The following is a 24920-nucleotide window of genomic DNA, read 5'->3' as shown; positions in this document are numbered from 1 at the left end:
CTATTACCCTTAGCAGTTTCCCAACTGTAAGTTTTGCCTCCTTAGCCAGATAAGGAGCGCAACTTATGACTTCCAGATGCAAACCATAGTAATCAGGCTTACAACTTGACTGAACATTTGTTTTGCTTCTTTGTGAAGTTCCCTGAGAGTAAGGTTAAAAGTAGGAACAATAGAGGAGTGAGAAATAAAGGGAGAGGATTTCAAAGCACATATTAACAAACAGAGAACAGAATCACAGAACGACACTAGGACAGTGGACTCCAAGACAGGATGGCAAGACAGATGTGCCAGACGAGACACATGCTTGACTACTGTGCCAAGGAAAGCAAGCACAAGAACAGAACCATACAGAGATGCTGCAGGAGCAGCTCTTGGAGCTGCCGTGACCCCGTGGAAATAATAACATGAGAACCCATGAAATTATAACTACAAAAGAAAGTTACCCCCACAACTCATACACTGGACTTGCTGGGTTAGCCTGGATGTGTCACTTAGATGGAAGACAAGATGGCATCATTACAGGCCATGCACTGGTGATGGAGGCCATGGTTAGTGGATTAGCTACGAAACTGTCACTGCATGCCACACAATGATCCTGGCTTGTCCAGAAATAAAAGATACAACAAAGAGTCTTCATCTGCAATAAAATTCTTTTTATGCCATCTGAAATTTGTGGAGGGGGATGTGTTTCTCTGTTCTTTCTGCATGTTTTTCTTTTATTTATTTATTTATTTTTCTGGCTCATTTGTCCTTTTTTCAGTGAATTACATTGTCATAAAGGGGAGAGTAAAGGCAAGTGGCCTGTGCAGATATAAAGAAAAATAAAGAGGGAAAAGGAAGAAAATTCAAAGAAAAAATGTATAGGAGGAAGAAGAGGAAAACAAAGTACTTCATTCTTTTATACACAACTTTCTTGGATTTTGTTGGGGTTTGTTTTGTTTTGAGCATAAATATTGGAGGGATATGCTTAAGGGGGAGGAATTAGAGATTAGGATGGCAAGAAAAGATTTTGTTGCCTTGTTTGATTGTATATCACTATATCTCTCAGTAGTTAAAAAATAATGACTCATTAAAGTATAGCAATGAGTTAAAAATAGCCATAATGACCAAAATACTAAATGTAAATCAAAACAAAATAAAGTAAATTGAACCACCAAAAATTCATGCGGCACAAGATGAGGTGAAACGACAGAAAATGCTCTTCAAATATATACAAAGTATATATCTATTTATATATATACACAGGAATGTGCATATATGGATAGATATATCTGTATAATTTTTTCTCTCCACCCCTCCCAAGGATAATTCAATTATGGAATCATCATTGTAATTATGATAAAGAAGAAAATAAAACCTAAAGAAAAATTAACATGCTTTTTTGCCAAGTTAAAACAGTATCATGCATGTCCATGTTGGCTGATGTAAGAATGACGGTGTGAATTTCTGTGTAAACACATGGCTGATGGCAGGGGCTGTTGTTACTCTCTGTTTACATTAATCTAATATTTATACTGTGTCTACATATATATGGAATGATAGGCACTATATTTTTAATATACACACATACATAAATATATATATATATATATATATACACACACAGTATATATACTGGGGCTTATGGGAGAAAAAAATATAGAACTAAAAGAATAAAAGAAAACCCATAAAAAACTCTCTTTTAAAACCCAGTCTCTCTTTATTTATTGTTTTCTCTGGTTGGGGGACTTGCTTAATGATTTCATTAAGCTCACTCCTTATCAACTACTTGCATTGGCATTTGAAAACAGGAAGTTCTCATGAGTCTGGCTTGAAATTCTCCCTTCAACACGCCTACCCTTAACCTATTATCTAGGAAGCCCTGGCCTTGGCCATACTGTATATGTGTGGTACTAATTTTTCAATCATAACAAACCAGGAATCCTATGTCCCCAACCTAAGATTTAGACAAATGCTCTCTGCCACTGATTGGCATCACCTGTGATTTTTTTTCTGGCTTGTCCTTGGATAGAGTATGCTAATTGCTGGATTAGATACCTCATCTCTGAGGTCTGATAATATTTTAGGCATTTGCATGGTCTACATTATTTCTTCCCTTCTTACCCTGCCTTTCCTTTTATTCCCCTTAGTTTTACATCTGTTTTCCCTAATAAATTATAAACACTCAAATGAGTGATCTTGCTTTTGTTTCTTTAGCACTTACTCCAGTGTCTACACAAAGTAGTCACCAAAAATTGTTGCATAAATAAATGATTTATTAATCTTTCAAACAGAAGTGTATATATCTACACATTGATCTTGATTCCCTCTATTTCCCAACATAACCAAAACATCTTGGGTAGTGGAGATGAATAGAATTTTTTCATTTTTATCATGTTTGTTATTAGATTTGTTGTTTTGGTTATAAAATCTACAGCAATGATCAATCCACAAACACATTTTATGCACACTATGCCTATATTATCAATTACCTAATTGCCTAATAGCCAGTTGTAGATTTTTCTATACTTTTTTCTGTCTTTTTAGGGACTCACTCACTGCATATGGAGGTTTCCAGGCTAGCGGTCAAATAGGAGCTGTTGCTGACGGCCTATGCCAAAGCCACAGCAACACCAGATCCAAGTTGAGACTGCAACCTACACCACAGCTCATGAAATGCCAGATCCTTACCCCATTGAGCAAGGCCAGGGACTGAACCTGCATTCTCATGGATTCCTTATGGCTGACCCACAATGGGAACTCCTCTATTCTTATGCTAATTTTCAAAGCATTTTATCACTAGAGATTTAAAGGGCACATATTTCGTCCAATTGTTAAAAAATTAGCTTGGGTTGGGGTAGAGTTGGGTTATAAAAAAATGATGTACCCTATCATAGACTGGGTTAATGAAGGAAGATAGAAACTATGCCATTAAAGTAGAAACATTATATGCTCATGAATGTACTCCATCAGGGAAGGAAGTTCAAAAATTGGTAGGATTTAGCTTAGATCTAAATATGTAAATAGCTGTTTGGTTTGTGTATATTAGACATGTATTATATCTCAAATGTAAAAGTGACAAATGTCCACAGTCAGTAATGATTCACTAAGTTAATGAAATTCACATCTATTTATATTTTTTTTCCAAAGCTAAAACATTTCTCCAATTATGACTATTAATACCTTTACTGAAAGTGTTTTTAAGTGGACGTTAAAATTCAAGGTGAATTCTGGATAGTGTGATACTCAGACATTCCTATGGCATTTTATTTAGGCATTTACTATTCTACAGTACAATGAATAGCTACTTGACTGATGGTATTTAAACACCATTCTATTTACCAATCATATGAGTTTCCATAGGGAAAAGTCTTTCTAAAATTAAATAAAAATCAATTTCTTTGTAATAAAAATGTACAAGTTATTAACTCTTCGAGCTTGCTGGAGACACTTGTGACAAAATGCAATTCTATAAACACTTAAGATTACCAACGTCATACTTAAGGCTGATAATCAGCACATTTATTATTTTTCATCTATGGATTCTGAAAAGTGATGTTCTATTTCTTGTTATCCTTTATTAGAAAATTATTATTGTCTTCAGACTGCAGATACATTTTTCCACAATATTTCAGCAAATAAAACTCTAAAGCTTGATGAGCCAGATTTTCAGTGCCAGATTTTCATATTATAAATACTTTACAAGGTATCACAAACTGAAAGATTTAAGAACCCAGTTCCACCTAGAGAACACAAATAGGGATAGGCTCTTGGTGTTTTGCCAAATTCAAATTTCACCATTCTGGGCAGGGCATCACAGTGTGACTAACAGAGAGGAACAAAGTAGCAATAACATCTTATACAAATGTGAGAACTGCAGATTTGAGGAGTAAAAATACATGTGAAAACTACTCTGGGAAGAGTAACTATTTTGTGATCTCAGATTACTGCCCTTAGTTTAAACATCTCCCTCAATGCAACCACTGTGAAAGTTGTTTAGTACAGTCATATTGATAGATGGATGTGTTTCATCTTTACTTCCTTTTACCGTCTGCCCTCTGGTGGAAGTGCTGTCCCTTGAGATTTGATCAAAGGACATTTAACAGAAGTAGAGGCAAAAAATACTAGCTAAGTGACAACCAGAAAGATGTATCTCTGGATAATGGCTGGATGAATCAATATAGTTGTTAATTATTGCCTTGCCTATTTCTCAGGTGTAGAAGATATTTCTGTTTATTTTTTTCCTCTGGTCCGTGACCCCCTGCTTCCAGGATTTTTAGAATCTTAAGACCATAAAATATGTAAAATTCAGACAGTTAATAATTTTTAATTATCTGAAAGCTAAGCTAACAATACCTTCGTTTTGATGCCATTTTTATTTTTAAAGATGGAGACACTGGGCATAGAAGGTGGGGGAGGGAAGGGGAGGGAATGAAAAGTGAATTTTATCACTTTGCCTGTATTTCAGAATTCATTCCCACATTTTAGATCACAAAGGTGAACTTACAAAAGACCTTAAATTTTAGTTGGCTTTTACAATCTCATGAGGGAAACCCACTTCCCAGTGGTTACTTGAATCCTCTCCAGCTTGTCTATTTTTTGTTATTGTTGAATCTAATGAGGTAAGAAGGACAATGAAATATGAGTTACTGCACAATGTAATATCAATAGAAGTGCAGTTGGAAAGAAAAGGGTTTCTATGCAAAGACACAAATATAAAATATTAAATAGACACTGACTTCCTTTGTGGGGGACACAATCAGTGTTTGCAAATAAGGAAAGTTAAAATTCTGACCCTCAACTTTAGGTACTTGAATAGTTATTCAAATATTCTTCAGAATATTTTCATTTGATACAGTTGGCTTCATTATGATTTTATAGTTTACCATGTCATTTCTGGGTTCTCAAAGCAGATGTTCAGAAAATGCAATTTTACCTGCAAGTCACTATCAAATGATCTAGTTCCCAGGAAAAGAACGGGTAGGGCAAAATAGAGAATTATTTTTGTAAAGAAACACGGATTTTGTCAGGGTGATACTTACTTGTATGAAATCATTTATTTTAAATAATTCATTGGGTTTTATTTAGCTGTTTAAAGGGAAATGAAGTGAGAGGTATGAAAAATCTCCAATTTTAATTTAAGATTATGAGGTATTTTGAGAGTCATACAAATTCAGTCAACAAGTATTAATTGAGCTTTCACTCTGTGTCTCATGAGTCAGGCTCTTTTAAAAAAAAAACTTATCTACATCTTTTCTAGCAAAAATATACAGAGAAAACTTGAGATTTGTCAGGTTTACAAGGTTTCTAGACTGTCATCAACACATCTCTGAAAAAATTTAAGTTGTCCCTAAACATGATATGACTAAGCTACACCAAACCTGGGGGATCCCTAACTGCCAAAGTGAGTTGTGGGTATAAAAGTCATTTGTTTACATCTGACTCAAAACCAGCAGCTTTGAAACCCAAAGAAAAGTCATTTCATTTAAAATGTGTAACCCACATGAAAACAAAAGTTGTGGAGTATAACATATACTAAACTGCCCAAATTTATGAAAAGCAAGAGCTTCTAGTCGACCTAACTTAATCAGAAAAGAATCTGTAGAAGTTAAATGCCTTATAACTGAGACAGCCTAGAAAATCTTAAATCTGCTAACAAAATGAAAGAAGATAAGGTAATTTCAAGACAGAACAAGATTAGCCAAATTTAATGTGCTTCTGGCAAACATCAGGTCTGGACAAGAGTAAAATTTTAAAAACTGTGGTAGTGAATTAGGATACTCAAAACCAGAATTTTAGGAGTTCCCATCATGGCTCAGCGGTTAACGAATCTGACTAGGAACCATGAGGTTGCAGGTTCAATCCCTGGCCTTGCTCAGTGGGTTAAGGATCCAACGTTGCTGTGAGCTGTGGTGTAGGTTGTAGACAAGGCTCGGATCCTGCGTTGATGTGGCTCTGGTGTAGGCCGGCAGCTGCAACTCCGATTCGACCCCTAGACTGGGAACTTCCATATGCCGCAGGAGCGGCCCTAGAAGAGGCAAAAAGACAAAAAAAAAAAACAGAATTTTAATTTTTAGTATTCACAAAGAATCTAAGGATTAAAAATATATGTCAAAATTACTTAAATGTCACCATTATCCATTGCTCCATGGGCAATGGAAAACTTCTGCTTAGGCAGGGCAATACCTAGCCCCAGAAACAACTGTGTGGATGTTTTTGATTTTTAATCCATATTATTTCTGAAAAATCTGAAGCCTATATAGTTTTCATATAATGCATAAAAGGACTGGATACCTCCATGCATGCAATCTTCATCAGTATTAATCATATTTAATATTCATCATATTAAATATGCCTCTGACATATTTCCTTGTGCATCTGAATCACCTGCCAGGAATATTTTAGGGAGTAAATTTAGAAAAAAGAAATGCTCATTCTTCAAATGTGTTGAGTTAAACAATCCCAGGCAGAGGGAATCAATATCAGTTTCTTCGAGCTACATGTTAGCTGCTTTGGGGTGGGCACTATGTCACCTACTTTATTTATATATTCTCTCCCATACTCCCTTGCGGAACAAAACAGATTGTTTTAAAAACTACTTTTGTTCCCCCACTGCCCCATGTGATTATACACTCAAGAAATGCTGGCATTGAATTTCTGTCCTCTGTTTTTGAATCAGATGAAACACCTGTGCTGCCACTAAAAAGCAAATGGACTTCGCTTGAGGCCATTCAAGTTTGGACCTGTTCATGTTCAGTACCAAATGGTAACGTACACCCACAACCTGGGAAGCTATAGACCTTGTGAATCTGAGATCTGGAAAAGCCCTCTGTCTTCTTATGGACATTGCTATGGAGATGACTGTGTGTGGGAGGGGGCAGGTAGCAGGGGAAGACGGTGATAATTCAGAATAATCAAGCCTAGATTTTTATAAGACTTAAAACCTAAAGATTTCATAAACATTGTTACATATATACAGATATCACTGCTATAAAAGCAAGAAGACCAGAAAAAGGACAAATAGAAAATCTAAATTATAAGTCTAAGTATCTTAAATTAGTGACCAAAAAATCAGTTCATTTAACATATGTCATAGAGATCATGTCATATTCATACATGGATCCTTGATATCTAACACAGATAGAGGACCCTCAAAAAATATTTGCGAACTGAATTCTGCCAAAGAGGCAATTTTGATAAGTAGGTCCATATTCTATCTTCCCACAGCTCATTTGTGAGAACTCTTGGAATAGGAAGGCAAATCTAGAGGTAACTATATCCTGCCTGGGGGCTCAGAAATATTTATTGAGTGAATGAATGAATAGATAAATTAAATAATGAATGAAAATTTCTTGCCCATATTCTGGCATAGGTTGGAGGTATCTTCCTTTAGAGGTAAAGCCTCACTTGATATACTGAGATTATTACCCAATAACCTGAAAAAAAATCTGACTAAACAGGTCACAGATACTTTCCTCCCACTCAGCTGACCTTCCCAAGGAACAGATCACACTCCAGAATGGAAAGTGACCCTACATATTATTGACATATCCCTGTATAATGCTAAGAACAGGAACCCACAGAACTTCCTGGATCCAAAGCCATTTGCAAGATACCAAGCAGTCAGGCTTCCACAAAATCGGAAAATTGTGAATCATTTTAGGGTAACAAATGAAAGATTTTTACCTTTTAATACTAATACTTTTTTCATGAATCTTAAATTTCCCCAGAATTAATAAAAGATAATGTTTAACGGCTCTCCTTTTTTTTTTTTTTTAAAGGAAAAAAATTGTAAAGCAACCCAAAGAGTTAGCTAGAAAATTCTATTTATTTCTCTTGGCCTTTGTGGAAATAAAATCCTTACCCAACTCCAACTTTTAACTCTATTAAACATACACAGAAATTCGATGATATCTGTTCTCTATTTTAGATATATAAATATTTAACTTATAGCAAGTCTCAAATAGATGACTTGGGGAAGTTGATAGGAAATACTCAGGGACTGCAGTTGCCTGCTGGACATTATATCATATATAGCTCACTATAAAGAAAGACCGTAAAACATCAAAATGTATCTGGGTGCAAATGGGGAACACATTGAAGCTTCTAATTGCCAAAGTCGTCTCAACTTCAGCACAGTAGATACATTTTGAAGCATCTCAGCCGTTGACATGGCATGGTTCTGTACTAATTTTGTGTTTACTCTGCTATATTGCTGCACAAATTCTCTAAACACACAATGAACAAAATTAGTATAAATATAATACCATGTTAACTGCTGTTGAAATCCCATGGAAAATGGTTTTTTGTTTGTTTGTTTGTTTTTTTGGTTGTTTGGTTCTGTTTTGTTTGCCACTTAGAATTAGAACAGTTAATGAGGTTTAAATGATCTTTATGACTCCACTTGGCTTTATGAATTTTTTTCACGTTTTTTTCTATATTTCCTTCCAATATAGAAATCTTCATGCCCCCAGCTCTGTCAGTTTCATAGCTGCCACAGGCTGCTGTACATGTGTTGTTTTGGTGATTAATCTGGATGTCTGATTGCTCAAAGTTATGTCCTATGGACTTTTCTTCAGCTAGTCAAGAAACCGACTCTAAATTTCCCTGGGATCTTATGGCTCCTTCCATGGGATTTGATGCTTTTGATTATATATTGATATTTATATATGTATTTATATACATATATAGATATAGGAAATACACACATTAACACATTATAATATATATATAACACACGTATATTCACATATATGTATGTATTGTTTTTTGCAAATGAAAAAATAAAGCAAGCAAAACAAGACTGACCTAACCTACCTGTACTTGGCTCACATTCAACGAAGTCTTCATCATCGCTTGAACATTCAGCAGATGAAACAAGGTCATCTGATGTTGGCTGTGCATGTCAAGGATAAAATAATGAGGTAGGGGAAGAGAAAGAAAAGAGAGAAAGAGATAAGGAAACCAATGAACAAAAGCATCAAAGACTTATCACTGTGTCCCGCCTCCATCATTATCACTGTCTTTCTTCTCTAAAGAGGGAATGCTGAAGAATTTTTAACTCTTGTGTAGTTGTGAATGGCTCTGGGTTCAGACAATCTGTGTGGGACTCGTTAAAGCTGAGGGACCCAACGTAGTTCCAGGAGGCTTAAGCCTCTCCCATTCCTGTACATCACATTGTGCAGCCTGACTCTATTTCAATTTCGGGAAGAAGAACAGGAGAAGGGCTATTGCAAATGGTGGCAAATACAAGAGAGCAAGCCGGCTCAGAAATGCACTGCAGCTTGGAGAGGATTTCCATGCATATGGTATGCGGTCTCAAGTGGGTGATTTGGTGGTCGTGGAGCTATAGGCTGGCATAATTAATGAACACTGTGGAATGCAGTCTGTTCAGGAATAGCATAATGGCTTCTCTTGCTATCAGCGATTTCTTCATGTAATTGCTGCAATTAGCTGAATTTGTAATGTGGACCAGCAGACAGCTACTACACGACAGCCTCTGGACACAGGTAAGGCTGTTTCTGAAGAGAGCAGAAAAAATTCTGATTGCAACCATAGTAATTCAACTTTAGACAATTTTTTTTTTTTCCTATTAAATCCTGCAGAAATTCCCCAATGCCAGAGAATCTGCTGCTGCAAGAAATGTAAGGCACTGTGGGTAGGGCAGTAACTACACAGTAGAAGAGAAGGCCTGGACCTTGACTTGGTATGTATTGCATGACAATAAATACTCTTTCAATCAATCAACTAGTTAATCTACAGATCTTGTTTAAAAAGCAATTTTTTTCCTACTCTGTGTGTAAGAGTACCCAATATACAAGTTGTTCAACAAATGCTCATTGCTTTCTGCTTCTTGATGTTAATAATATTAACTGACTTTCTGGTCTTATTATTCCCAATGCATTGAAGTCTGAATCCATATTCAAGAGGAAAAGCAATTACAAGCCAGATGCTGTACTAAACATGTATATATGCTTACTAGTTATACTTATTACCGATTAATTAGACACAATTCTCACAATAATCCTTTGGGACAAGGATACTTACTATACTTTTAAAGAGAAATGAAGTTCAGAGAGGTTAAGTGAGTTGCTAAAGGACACACAGCTAGTAAAAAAACACAGTGAAGATGTGAGCAGATATATCTTAAAGAATGTATTTTTGGCTCTCATAGGCTTCTTTATGCCCCCTCTTACATGGTGTTACAATCTGATTTGTGTCCCCTCTCAGATTCACATGTCGAAGCTCTAACCCCCAGCACCTCAGCATGTAACTGGTATTTGGAGACAGGGTTTTTAAAGAGGTAACCAAGTTAAAATGAGGTCATTTGGGTATGCAAACCCAATATGACTATTGTCCTTATAAGAAGATGAGATTAGGACACAGACACACAAAGGAGCACAGCGATGTGAAGGCACAGGGAGAAAACAGCCATCGACATGCCAAGGAAAGAAGAAATCAACCGCCTTGACACCCTGACCTCAGAATTCTAGTTTCTAGAAATGTGATAAAACAAATTTCTGTTATATAAGCCACCTGGCCTGTGGTAACTGCTATGCAGCCCTAGCAAGTGAATACCCATGACAACCTATATACTTCGTATTTCCAGACAACACCCTCCGTGAGACAGACTTAGTAGACAGAATCACTGGACACAGCAAAGAACAATAGAAAACCACATTAGGTAACTGACTTCACTTAACTGACATGGCAGAGAGGTGCCTGACACCATGTTATTGATCTTAATGCAACATCTGTCAGGGAGATCCTTCAACCCCTGCTCTCCTTTAGAGTTAATAGAAAAAGACTTTTCAAATGTCCTATTTTTATTTTCAATTAGATGCTACTGATGTGTGCATTTCATTTCCAGCAACTGACGCTGGCAGTTGTACCCTGGAGCACCATTATTCGTGTTAGAGAAATTATAGGCTCACTCTCTTGGAATTTCCTGCTGTGATGCGGCCCCATACAGTCCACTTCCGGTCCTTTAGGGAAGGAAGATGGAAAGAGCATAAACACTAACTGTAACGTGCAGAAGGCAATTATAAGAGACAAACACCCTTTGGGGAAGGACCACCGTCATTGTTTGAGAGTTCTAAAAGCACGCCTTTTCCATGGGGATGACACCTCCCACAGCCAGTAACAATTGTTTGGGCAGGAAGGGGAGGAATTTAGATATGAAAACAGTCTGTGAGCTGCCAAGAGCCCACAGTATTTAACCGAATATGCAGTATCTCTACTATTAAAATTTTATGGAGAAGGGCAATTATAAACACAAAACAAAAAAACAAAAAAAATAGGTCTGGAAAAACACCTTAGAGGGTAGTAATGAAAAAGAGATTGAATAATTCATTTCTAAAATGTAATCAATTGGAGATTATTTGTTGGTGACTGGATCATAAGGACCTTACAGAATGGCCCTTATTGGGCTTAACTAGCTTTGGTCCCTAGAAATGAGTGAAAACCAGGGAATTAATGAAAATCTAATGAGCCTGTCTCAAGACTTGAAGGCCAGGAAATGGAGTTTAAAAAGGTCACTGAGCAAATGTATAAAAATGATGCATAACTCCAATAGAAAACAAAAATGGCATTAACATATTAGTGGAATCTTTAACTTAATTCTGAAAGTTATTTTAATTTTTATTGGTCAAATAAATGATGTAGGTTTTTTTGGTTTTAGTTTTTTTTTTTTTAAGAAAAAATACTAGGCTCTGTGCTTGAAAGGATATTTACTATTTTCCTCTCAGCTTCCCCCGCCTCCTCTAATACTATACAACCTCTCTCCTCTGTGGTTTGAGGGACACTGTCCCTAGCCCCTCTCCTTCCCTATCACCACATTCACTTCTGTCCCCCAAATGGGTTCCTCCACCCCTAGTGCAGGCCCCACACACATGCTCACCCATGTTCTCACTCCCTCTCTTCCCAGTTGACTGCCCTGTGCCCCACTTCCCAGATATGTGTTTTTCTTATAAGTATGGATGAGAACAATGTTCATTCTGGGCAACAGAAGCACATTTTGCCAGTAGCTCCTCTAAATGGTGGCTGGACTCAAAGAAGATGCAATAACAGGCAATCTAGCCAAGTGTGGTAAGAGTGGGTCTGCTCTAGACATCATAGCTACACATCTCAGCTCCTACAATTGTAGTCAGTGACCTGGGGGAGCCAGTTACTCCCCCTCTCCAAGCCTCAGTGTTTTCATCTGTAAATTGGGATAAACAGAGTGTCTTATCGTCAACTGGGCATGTGATTTAAGTGTAATGTTAAAAGGGAAGCTCCGCTCCTGGCATATGGTACACACTCAATAAATATGAGCTAAAACTAGCTAAGTCAATCAATCAATCAATCAATAATAGCCACTCCTAATCTAAATAGACTAGCTAAGTGCCAACACACTCTATCTTTAATGATTTATCCCCCATTAGAATTGTTCTTCATCGCTAATGATTGTTTACCTCCATTAACTGGTACCAACGCCATTTCTGGTTGGATCTGTCATGAAGAATGATAAAGCAAAATATGCTCAGGTAGATGCCAAGAGAGCTTAAAAATTCATTGGAAGATGATCTGTCTCCAAGGTCTTTGGGTCCAGATATTCTCTGAGTCTTACATGAATGCGGCCCCTTTCTTTCTGCCCCACAAACCTCAACATCACCATTTACAGCCACAGCCAATGAAACTCTCAGAGCAATTACAAACATCTCAATCCCTTCTTTGCCCAACGTGGTAAACGATATTCATCTGGAGAACCTGGCATCCAACACTGCCACACCTGCCACGGAATACTGTGTAGTTTCAGAAAGGCCTGCTCTGTCAGGGGCAACAAGCTTTGATATACAAGGAGCTCAGGATGAAGAACATTATATTTAGGGATTTTTTATTTTTTTATTTTATTTTTGTCTTTTGTCTTTTTAGGGCTGCACAGGTGGCATATGTGGTTCCCAGGCTAAGGGTTGAATCAGAGCTGCAGTGGCCGGCCTACATCACAGCCACAACAATGCTGAATCCAAGCCACATCTGTGACCTACACCACTGCTCTCAGCAGCGCCAGATCTACAACCCACTGAGCAAGGCCAGGGATCGAACCTGAGAACTCGTGGATACTAGTTGGGTTCGTTAACCACTGAGCCACAGTGGGAACTCCTTAGGGATTTTTTTTTTTTTAAATGTTTCTGGGCCTGCCGCCTAAAAACAATAGGAGTTCCCCAGTGGCCTAGTGGTTAAGGATTGGGTGTTGTCACTACTGTGGCTCAGGTTCAATCCCTGGCCTGGGAACTTCCAAATGCCATAGGCGAAGCCAAAAACAACAGCAACAACAAAAATTACAAACCAAGGGAAGTTCCCATTGTGGTTCAGTGGTAACAAGCCTGACTAGTATCCATGAGGACGTGGGTTCAATCCCTGACCTTCCTCAGTGGATTAAGGATCCAGTGTTGCCATGAGCTATTGTGAAGGTCGAAGACCCAGCTTGGGTCCGTGTTACTATGGCTGTGGTGTAGGCTGGCAGCTGTAACTCCAATTAGACTCCTAGCCTGGGAACTTCCATATGCCTCGAGTGTGGCCCTAAAAAGTTAATTAATTAATTAATTACAAACCAAGGCTCGTTTGGATATACACTTAGGATTGCCTCCTAAAGTAATGACAATTTAATTCAAAATTACTCTCAGAAAATCTAAGACTTTCTTTTTAATTTTCCTTGTTTGTCCCCTTCCCCAATTAGCAAGTGCAGGCTCTAACAGATCCTTGGAAGAAAAGGCACACGTCTTTGACTATTGGTTCCTGTGGCTGGTAAAGTATGCTTCACAAACTCAGGATACAATTACTATAAGTAGAGTGGAACTATAGACTTTTTTCTTAAATAAAATGCAGTAGCTCTGGGCCATGTGTGTGTATTTTCCCACAATGACAGACCTTTTTCATAATTACTCATAATTCCTTAGAAAGCAGTTACTACTCTTGAGAGAAAAAAGATTTGAACTATCTAGAATCATGCCTACTCATTTACCAGCTATTAAAATACTTGCTTAAAAGTAACCCAATGTACTAAAAAAAAAAAAAAAAAACCAAAAAGCAAAAAAAAAAACAACTTGCTTTATTCAGGCTTTGTGCTAAGTGGTTCATACACATTAACTCTTTTAGTCTCATAATAACCAACGGTATAGACATTTGAAGCGATGTCCATCCGCTATTTTTAACCGCCCACCATGCACACTCCTTCAAGTAACAGTATTGCTTTAGGGAAATTTTCTATTCATAGTTAGGTGAGGAATGTTCATACAGGTGCCTTCCAGGTCATCTTCACATTTTTTCCCTTCACCATGGTTGTCTAAAGCTCTCATAATTCCCAATGGCTATGTTCCAAGTTTAAAGTGTTTACATACTGTGGGTCCTTTGAGTCAAATAGCAACATTGTAAGTCATTCAAGGAAGAACAGAAGACCAGTAACTGCTTCCAAACCAAACAGTTCTTTAGTGGCTGAGCTATTCCATCAGTGACATGTGACTCTCTCAGTGATGTATGACTACAGCATCAAAGTGCTTTGTTCATTCCTTCCTTCCTTCCTTTATTCCTTTAATAAATATTTATTGAACATCTATGTGTCAAGCGTGGTAACAGTTATGAGGGATGAAGTGATGGATAAAACAGTTCTTTTGCTCTGGGAATTCACAGTCTCTGAAGAGAGGGTCTGGTACACAGGCAAACTTGACACAGTAAACTGAACACTATGACAAGAGTAAGCATAAGGCAGGAAGGGAGCGAATGGCAAGGGAGCAGAGATGGCTCTTAGGCAAAGGGGAAGTGGAAAATGAGTCCTCAGGGACAGGCAGTAGTGAAGTGGGGAAAGCCGAGAGCTTTCTCGGGAGAAGGAGAAGGGCATTCTAGGTGAAGTCGACAGTTTCGGCAGAGGCTCAGAGATAAGGAAAGGCACAGTTTATTTGTATACACACAAGTAGTACAGAATGACTGGAGTGAAGAGATGAGCTAGAATGACAGCATGACAGCTACAGGCGTTATCGTGTTGTTCTGGCAAACTTGGATAATGAGCGTGAATTTAATATCCTGCTCTATCAGATGCCTCTCCTTCTTCGCCCCCTACATCTCATCAGTACCATTATCACATTTCCTTTGGGCGCTAACACACATGGTTTCAGAACACGGCGAGTGGGTTTGATGGCACCATCCCCCCACGAGGCAGACGAAAGACCTTCCCTTGCTTTCTCAAGGGGAGGAAAAGAGTCTTCTGTCCCTATCTATTAACCAAGTCCTATATTAAAAATAATAATTCATATTACCCTAGTTTAAAATATGCATTTCATATTTCTAATCCACATGTTGAAATTACTTCGTTCTGTATTAGGACTCATAAAACTAAAGATAGGTATTATAATAACTTTCAATAAAATATCTCTCTGGCAGGAGCCCTCTTTATTCCTTTCCTGAAAGATTTTTTATTGTATTTATATTCTTTTTTTTCCCCCCCTAGCCATGTTTATTGAAATTACCTTAGAATAAGCTGGAACAGAAGAAAGCTCAAAACTCTGTCCACCCAAGTAAATTTATAGGTATATTTACCTCCCAACCCCCTCAGTTTCACCCACCTGGCTTCTTATTTTCCTTCAATGAGTTATTGTTTCTATAATCACCTGATTCAAATTATTTACTTTGAAGGACTCTATCCAATCTCAGTATAGGAATGATTCCACACCATTCTTCATTGTTATCCATCACTTGACATTGAAAAAAATATTTGCTGCCATGGTCAGAACAGTTCAAGAGAGTTTTACTATGTCCCCTCCTTACTGCCCAGATGCCTCTTTGTGACAAAATTCCAAACTTCAGCCCTTTATCTTATACTGAGAATAGGCTAATCATTTAGGATGATAATCATTTTTTTCCACCCAGCCCCTTGGAAGTGCGTTTATTTGACCGAGATTAAACACAAGATAAAATAAGTCCTGCCACAGAACAGCTTTATGAAATTATAAATAACATACTCAAGAATGATGATCGCCTTCCTTCCAGTGAAAAAGGAAAAGAGAAAGGCCCATAAATATTCTGAAGTCCCACAGAAAACAGCCATATATCTCTGCAGCTGCTTTATGCTAAAAAGAATTAAATTCCCTCAAATGCTTTCGGCTTTAGTTTGTTGTCTCTGTACTTCCATTCTGTGGTGGAGCTGGAGTATCTCATATTAGAGAGGGTCTTAGACAGCTTTCTTATGAGTATTTATTCTCCACTTTAAAAAAAAAAAAGGATGTCTGAGATACCTTTAATGAAATAAGAACATAAAGATTCTTAGGTCAATCGATAAACTTAAATGAAATTTGAAAAGTCATCTCAATTTAAATTTATTCATTAAAATTTTCTTTATCAAATCATTGCCATTGCACAGTCCAATCTTTGATCAATGCTAAAAGATATGCCTCTCCCAGGACACACAGACAGACAGACAGACACACACACACACACACACACACACACACATACACACACACGAGGGGTGATTTTTAGACTGAACCAAAGATAAGAAAACCCTGGAGCTTAGGCAAGCTTGTTAGAAAAAATAACTGCATCCCTCCCCTCTCCTCCACTCACCCTACCACATCACCCAATTCAAGCCCAATCCAGAAACAACTGTAAGGTATGCTAAAATGATATGAGTGGATTATCTATGCCATCATTTTATTCTGAGCATCCTCTTGGCAGTCATCTTCAAAAGAATCAAGAAACACCATGGCAAGGAAATGAAATAAATGATTTGAACTTGTCATGCCCAAGTGTAAAAGATAGGGGCATATCACGAGACAGGTTCTGAACCATGGAGACAAAGGACAAAGTTCCCTTCTGGTTACAATGCTTTCTGAGTTCCCCTTGCATCCTATGTCCTACCTCTACATGCCTAAGTATCTGTATTAGAAAAGAATTCTGTGAATTTTCAAAAGGTCTTCTGGAGTTCATGTCATTGTAGTTTTTCAAGATTTAACTGTCCTCTCTTCTACCTGGAAACGACCACTAGCCAAGTAAGATATGATTGTGTACATATCTTCCTTGGAATGAGAAGGCCTTAAAGCAAATTGCCTTGGGCTACAGATATTGCATTCAGCATGACCAAAATGAGTTAATTGGAACGGAGTTCTCTCAGAAAACTGAATATAAAAAATAAAAGTAAATAAAAAACAAACCAAGAAATATTGTTCTGGATATATGATTCTATGGATGCATGCATTTACTCATTCAATCAGTCTTTCCTCAACAATTGTTCACTAACAGTCTTTCATGTGTCAATCACTGGGCTGAGGACTAGACAGATTCAGTCTTATCCTCATGGAGTTGACAGACTATGAGGATTCAAGCCAGGCCAAACTAGAAAGCACTGACCATCAGCTACAAAAACTTGAAATTAATGTGAGCTTTCTAAGTGGTATCCACTGTAACAAAAATTATTTATCCAGTCATTAAAGATAGCAGATGATATGGGTATCTAATTGAATTGAATAGTATCACCAGCTTCTTTTTAAACTCTACTCAATAGCTTCTACCTTCTTCCTCTTCTACGCCACGTGTACTGGAGGAGGATAAAGAATGACATGATTTATAATAACTTTTTCTAATGAATTAACATTTAAGGAAATCCCTTTGCAGACTCAAGATTTAATTAACAGTAGAAAAGCCAAGTTAAGCTTAGCCAAATTTTGTGCCAAGGACTGGAGTCCTTTATTTCTATCCTTGAGGTCTTCTGGAATTATGTAAATAAATGTGGTGCAGCATCTTTTTTTTTTTTTTTTCCATTCCAGTTTTAAGATTTTTCTTCCATCTGCTCAAAAAAGGAAGGGTGGATCAAGAGAGGGGAGAGGGAGGGGGGGGGAAGAGAGTGGGTAGAAGGGGGATTAATCTATCTGTTGTTCAAGGCAGCCTGACAGAGGGAAGAGGAGTATTGAACCACAGAAGATTAACCAAACTTCAATGTACCTTCCCAAAAGCAGGAGGAATGTAATGCTACGTGGTGTTCCACTGATAAGCAAATCCCTCTAAATCCTTTCAATTTATTTCTTGGCCTGGAGAAATTACATATTATTTAGAAGGCAGGGGAAGAAAAATCAAAAAAATAAAAAGCACACCCATCCAACCACACACCATCTCCAGGAATCTAGATCAGGCTCCTATTGATTATATACACACAAAGGTCTGGCTTTTTAATGGCTGCTTTTCTTACTGGTGCAATCCTCTTCAGGACTGCTAATCAGAAAAGCTTGGCTGTGTTCCCTCTGTAAACTCATCTGGTTTTCGCCTGCAAACCTTGTTTTGAGTACTGAGGCTTTAACCATGACAAGGGAATGCCAACTATTTAGCTCAAGCTCCGAAGGCCTAGTCCACCTTTCTTACTTGCTTACTTTCTTATCCCCTGCCTTCCTTTTCTTCTCCTCCCTCTTCTTTTTCTTTCTTTTGTCTTTTTTTTTTTTTTAGCTCTTTATTCCAATGAAAATATTGAAATCAAGCTTCTATTTTTAGAGGGCGAATGACCAAAGCCAATTTTTTTTTTTAGGGCTGCACCCTCAGCATATGGAGGTTCCCAGGCTAGGGGTTGAATCAGAACTGTAGCTTCTGGCCTACACCACAGCCACAGCAACATGTGATCAGAGCACCTCTGCGACCTACACCACAGCTCATGGCAACGCCAGATCCTTAACCCACTGAGCTAGGCCAGGGATCAACCTGAATCCTCATGGATACTACTCGGGTTGGCAAATGGCTGAGCCACAATGGAAACTCCTCCAAGGCCAAATATTAACGTGACCTACAAATGGTGATGTAGGTATCAGTCAATGGATGTTAAAATTCTGAATAGTCTCCATCCTAGAGAGCATGTTTTGTTTTGTTGAGCCAAATGTGTTTTGTTGAGCCAATAATATTGATATAATTCACTTCTCCATGTCCTTTCTTGCTTTCTAGTTCAGGGAGAAGGAATAGGTTTGGGGGGAAAATAGAGATATATTTCTATGTGAAATGATCTTCTTGGCCCTCTTTTTGGTAGCTTAACCTTATCACTGAACACAGGAGAAACAGCCTTTCTTGGCAGGTTGAGAGCACAGCTTAGAAGACTTAATAAGCCCCAAACATTAGAGAACAAGGAGTCTCAGAATAAAGCCAATCCTGGATTTTTGTCAGCAATTCTGAAAAAAGATGTAACTTAGCCATTCAGTCCAAATAGCAGTGGCTCTCAATCTTTGGTCCATGATGAACTGAGGTATGCTGGCTGAGCAGGAGAGAAAGGAATGGGGCAACAGCCAAATGCTCAGAATCAAACATAACCTCATATTTATTTTGTTTATGGATAGGCCACTTATACCGAAGAGTATGCAATGCATGTGAACATCTGTCAGGTCTGCCAGTGTAGAGAAGAGTTGAGAAGGGTTACCTTGCCAAACTAAGCATGACGGAAGTTCATGCCCAGTAAACAAGAAACTGAATAAGAAATGCAAGCTCAAGACGACATAGAGTGAACAGAAGAAGGAAAAGCATTTTTGCACAACCCAGAACTTAGGATGTGGCCCAGAAAAGTTACTAGAACAATCAAATGCAATGAATTGAATGTAAAATTCAAATGATAAAAAGACAAGATTGTCTATTCCTTATTACTCCAAAAAGATTATCTCCCCCTCAGCTATATGACATAATATTAGAAAAGTCAGATTTAAGTGTCAGAGCAACAGCAGTACTTGAAGCAATGCTTGTGCAATTGACACTTGATTTGCAGAATATCTGCAGTGAGTAAGTCTGAGTCAAAGTCAAGAGCGAAAAGTGAGGGCCACTTGAAGAACCTGATATCAAACCCCAAGAAAGGAAAAATGCAAAGGAGTTCGGCCTTGTCATGAAAATATATCTCTGGTTACTCATGTCTGGAAGACAATATCAACCTCCCACAGAGAAAGATGGGGGGATGGATTCATATATAGCTCTTTGATTTGTATTATAAATCCTAAATTAGAGAAAGTCTCCAAGTATTGTTGCATGAGAAATTCAGGATCCCAGATGGACTCAGTTACCCTACAGAGGTCACATCCTCATTCCTAGGCTGCAACTAGCCTTAAGTGGATAACCCCATGTTCGATATAGATTCAAAACAATTTAAAAATGCAGGAAAACTTCTATGTAGGAAAGGACAAGACTATTCGTTTCTCATTTCTGATGGACAGCAAGGCTAAAACTTTTTCCTGTTCTAGTTTATATGCAAAGGCTTTCATTTATTGGCAAGGTGGGCGTTGGAAATACAGCAGGTGTAGTCCAGGGCATGAGAGCTATGTGGTCACACAAAGGTTCTGTGCTCACAAGGATCTTGTGCTTCGTTTAATACTCTACTCTTACCATTCTGAAATTCTTTTCTTTTCTTTTCTTTTTTTTTTCTCGGCTGTGCCCAAGGCATACAGAAGTTCCTAAGATAGGGATCAAACCTTTGCCACAGCAATGACAATGCCAGATCCCCAAACCACAAGGCCACCAGGGAACTCCATCTTGAAATGCTTAATCTTTTTTTTTTTTGCTTTTTAGGGCCACACTCACAGCATATGGAGGTTCCCAGGCTAGGGAGCTACAGCTGCCAGCCTACACCACAGCTCACAGCAACGCCACTTAACCCACTGAGTGAGGCTAGGGATCAAACCCACAACCTCATGGTTCCTAGTGGGATTCGTTTCCACTGTGCCACAACAGGAACTCCTGAAATGCTTAACTATTTTATTCTTGAATTTGTATTTTGTAAGTGAAGTTCAGTGAAACAGGGGAGCACATGCCTAAGCAGATGAGATACTCCTGTTCTTTGCCACACCATCTCCATAAAGAGTTTTTGATACCCCATGAGCACAAGACTCTGTAGAGGCATCATGAATGGCTGTAAAATGAATCAAACATACCTATTTGAATTAACCCCCTAATATTTCTTCCTGGAAGGTTGTTATTGTCTTCTAGACAAGAGTGACTAGGTATAAATTTTCAGTCCAACGCTGACCTCCTCCGCATTTCCCTCTTTTAGGATTTCTCATCATGTCCTCTGATATGAACGCACACATAAGTGGGTTACCTCTGCTGAGTAAGTGGGGGTAATGACAGCCCCAAAAGGCTATGCTTTCTTTTTGAACCAGAGGTTGCTTAGAAAGCAGAGAGAAAGCAATGGTATTCTAAAAACACGAACAACCAAGAACACGTTCTCCCTCACTTCTTTCCATTAGCCAATCACTTCCTAGAAAAATAATGACATAGACAGAGAGAGAAAGGAAAACCCAGAGATCTTTTTCTTTTCAGTCCTACCTTAGTAAGCTGAAGTTAGTATTGGTAGACGAGGAATGAATTGGCGAATGAAATAAAAACAAGTGAGTTAGGTTTGAGCAGTCTCTGTTCTTCTGGTGAGAACAAAGTACACATGCATATAGGAGTTATGACGTACAAATTGTTATTTCAGAAAATCATGGACTTGGAAAATAGATTTGTGGCTGCCTGATGGGAGGGGGAGGGAATGGGAGGGATCGGGAGCTTGGGCTTATCAGATACAACTTAGAATAGATTTACAAGGAGATCCTGCTGAATAGCATTGAGAACTTTGTCTAGATACTCATGTTGCAACAGAACAAAGGGTGGGGAAAAAAAAAAGTAATGTATACATGTGAGGATAACTTGATCCCCTTGCTGTACAGTGGGGGAAAAAAAATAAATTAAAAAAAAATAAAAAATAACAAAATAAAATAAAATAAAATAAAAACAAAAGCAAAAAACAAATTGTTATTTCATCGATTCCGCATTTGAATTAAAGTCTCTTATATTTGCTTTTAAAACTAGCACCGCACAGTATTAAGATGAATGGTAATAGTCACACTAACCATTTAAAATTTTAATTTTAATTTACTTAAAAAGGCATTAGATAGCAAACAAAAAGCACCTCAGCAAGTCAAGGGACTGTGGAAGAAAGGAAAAAGCTTCCTATTTTAGTACTTCGACGATACTTTTTTTTTTTCTGTTCTCCGAACAAGGGGTTTTATTTTACACTAATCCCCGCAAATTTCACAGCTGCCCTTGTGAACAAGACAGCAAAATATTTTTGAACCGGCCAAAGGGATCTGATGTGGCTTTCAGAAAGTCAAATTATGGCAAATAGTTTATGCTCCTAAAACTGAGTTCTTTGCGTTTTGTTTCTGAGCTCATGACTGTAGACCTTAACTAGCATGACTGTCTCAAGGGGTCTCTGGGAGAAAGAACACCTGTACTGGGATGGCTCTTCCACTGCCATGCCTTCTGCCTCTCCTCTCCTCCAGATTTGCCTAGACTGGTACTTAACAACATTCCAAAGAATATCCCAGAGTAAGATCCCAAGACTTGTTTATTCCCACTTTGTCCAATTCTGAGAAGGGTTTTGATGAAACCACTTTAAGAATCATGATAGCATAATTTTCTGAAAAACTTTACAATGTCCTTAAACACACGCAGAGGCAGTGGTGGATGGCAAAACCAGAACTGAGAAGAGATCAGATGGAACCATGGCGTTTTGCTAGCATTGACTGTGAGCGTTTTCCTCTGAGAACCTGGAGAGCTGGCTCATTTGGGGAAAACTGTCCCTCTGGGAAGAGAACGTCAATAAGCACTGATTATGCTGAGTCAGGGGCATCTTTAAAAACAGTGTCAGAAGAATATTTTTAATTTACACTCTGCCTCTTTGAAAGAAATCAATATGCCATTTGATGGGACTTTTTTTTTTTTTTAATTTGGGCATCTTTATTTAGCTTCTCTGTCGTGATTCCACCCCACCCCCCAGGCTAGAAGACTAGGAGCAAAAGAAAAAGTGTTTTGTTTGTATTTGTATTGATTCAATCACTTAGAGCAAAAAATAAACAACTAAGTACAGCAGAGAGTCTTTCATGACAATCTTTTAGAGATCAAGATCTCTAAACTACACAGCCTCTCATTCTAGGTGATTGGAAATAAACAGAAATCAATAACACAGGATTACTGGGCAATAAACAAGAGAAGCCACATTCATAATTTAAGAAGCTTCTTTTCATGCATTCATTACTGAAGAATGCACTTGAGCCTATTCTATTTTTACAGGAGCATAGATTTCCTCCCAGTAGGGAGTCTTTTTCTTCTCTCCCTCTGAGCGCCCCCCCCCCTTTTTTTTTTGAAGGGTATTAAAAAAGTATTTCTAAACATTTATCAGAAACTCCTACATTCCTTTCCTAAGGCTGCTCAGAGGAACCGAAAGACAAAAGGATGTCTTAGCATACTAGGCAAGGATTGGTTCCTAAAACATTTCTCATCTCAGACCCCTGTATGTCCAGCAAAGTGCCTGGTGGGGAGGACAGTACTGCACAACGTGGGAGTAGGGCCTGAGGTAACATGATCCCTGCCTTCAAAGGGTTACAGTGCAGCATAAAAGGCAAGTGTTGGAGACACTGTCAATATCCATTCCACTCTTCCTCCTTGCTAGGTCTGGCAACATGACCAGACTAACCAAGATTCCTTTGAAACTAGAGGTGGCCACGTAGCATTGATCCAGGCAAAGTGATGATTAAGGAAGTCTTCTAGGGATTCTAGAAATGTTATTCTATTCCTAATAAAAGATGATAACTTGGCTGGTCTGACTTCCCTTCCCGTCTTCCTTGGATTTGGGTGGGATATCTGGAGCTGCAGCAGCCATCTTGTGACCAGAAGACTGGAGAAGCTGACTCTGATATTGTCAAGTATCTGATATGAGCTCAAATAAGCAGTTTTCTACTTTCCAGACTCCAGAATTCTTTTTAAGTAAGGAAATTTACCTCTTCTTCAGTCACTGAAGGTCAAATGTTCGGTTACTAAAGGTTAAACACAATCCTAATGGTGAGAGCAATCCATAAAGAGTAGCCAATAACAGAGATGATACAAAGCACCATTTGAGGGGTGTCTGCCTTAGGAGCATATCAATCACCAAGTGGCATTTTAATAATATTCAGGAGTGGGACTTGGAAAGCTCCACTGTAATTACAGTGCTCTTCAATATACCAATTCTGTGGCCTGATAGGAGTCCAAAAGTAATTCAAAAAAGGAGAGATCATTTTGGAGTTGGGTAAGCAGGGAGAAAAATTTTTACCTTAGTAAAGAAAAGTACTTTCAATTGAATATCTTGTATCTGCAATCAACATATCCCAGACTGAATTAATCATCTCCATCCAATGCTGCTTTTCTTGCCTGTAACTATGGTGTCAGTACCTCCAGGACTGAGCCCAAATCCTCAAGGTCATGTTTGAGTCCTCCCTGCTCAGCATCATACCTCTAGGCATCAAGTCTTAACGAAGCCTTTTTCTAATAAAATGCTGCTCTGTTTTTCATTTCTAGTGCCCTGGCTGCTTACCTGGATGATTCCTGAGATTCTCTAGACTCCCTGTCTCCACCTCGGTCTTTTCAATGAACCCTAGAAGGTGTTGTTAGAATGAAAACAAAACTTTCAATGCACCACTCTTCTGGTCCAAATTTATCCCACTGTTTATCAAAGTGCAGACTTAAAAAAAAATTTAATTTAAGGTCCTCCACTTGTAAGTTTTTTGTTTTTGTTTTTTTTTTTTTTTTTTGGCTGTGCCCATAGCATGTGGAAGTTCCCAGGTTAGGGATCGAATCCATGCCACAGCTATAACCAGGGCCACAGCAGTCAGATCCAGATCCTTAACCTGCTGAGCCATGAGGAAACGTCTCCAAAACTTTGCAGAATGATCTTTCACTATTGCCCCATGAGCACCTCCACATTCTGACTATTAAATAAATGTTTGCTATGCTTTGAACAGGCCTAATAAGTTCCTAACAATGTTCTGGCTTACCCAGCTCTATTTGTACTTCATTCCTCTTAAACCTGGTAAAAAAAAAAAATCTCTATATCCTTCTTTAGGGCCCAATCCAAATTCATTTTTCATGCAGCTTTTTCCTGATCCTAT

At 38.2% G+C, this 24920-nt stretch overlaps 1 protein-coding gene across 6 annotated transcripts in view; it reads right to left on the bottom strand.

Annotated features, from left to right (window-relative positions):
• The window catches only part of NRXN3 (neurexin 3), a 1579386-nt gene that overhangs the window by 45174 nt on the left and 1509292 nt on the right, over positions 1–24920 (bottom strand). For all 6 annotated transcript variants that reach the window (XM_047796606.1, XM_047796611.1, XM_047796607.1 and 3 more), the window contains one exon: positions 8797–8875. In XM_047796606.1, coding sequence (XP_047652562.1) covers positions 8797–8875 — 79 coding nt within the window. The remainder of the gene's footprint in view (positions 1–8796; positions 8876–24920) is intronic.

Source organism: Phacochoerus africanus, chromosome 9 (assembly GCF_016906955.1).
Source record: "Phacochoerus africanus isolate WHEZ1 chromosome 9, ROS_Pafr_v1, whole genome shotgun sequence".
In the NCBI taxonomy this organism is placed as follows: domain Eukaryota; kingdom Metazoa; phylum Chordata; class Mammalia; order Artiodactyla; family Suidae; genus Phacochoerus; species Phacochoerus africanus.
The sequence above is the reverse complement of the archived record's forward strand: the minus strand, read 5'-3'. Positions and strand labels throughout refer to the sequence as shown.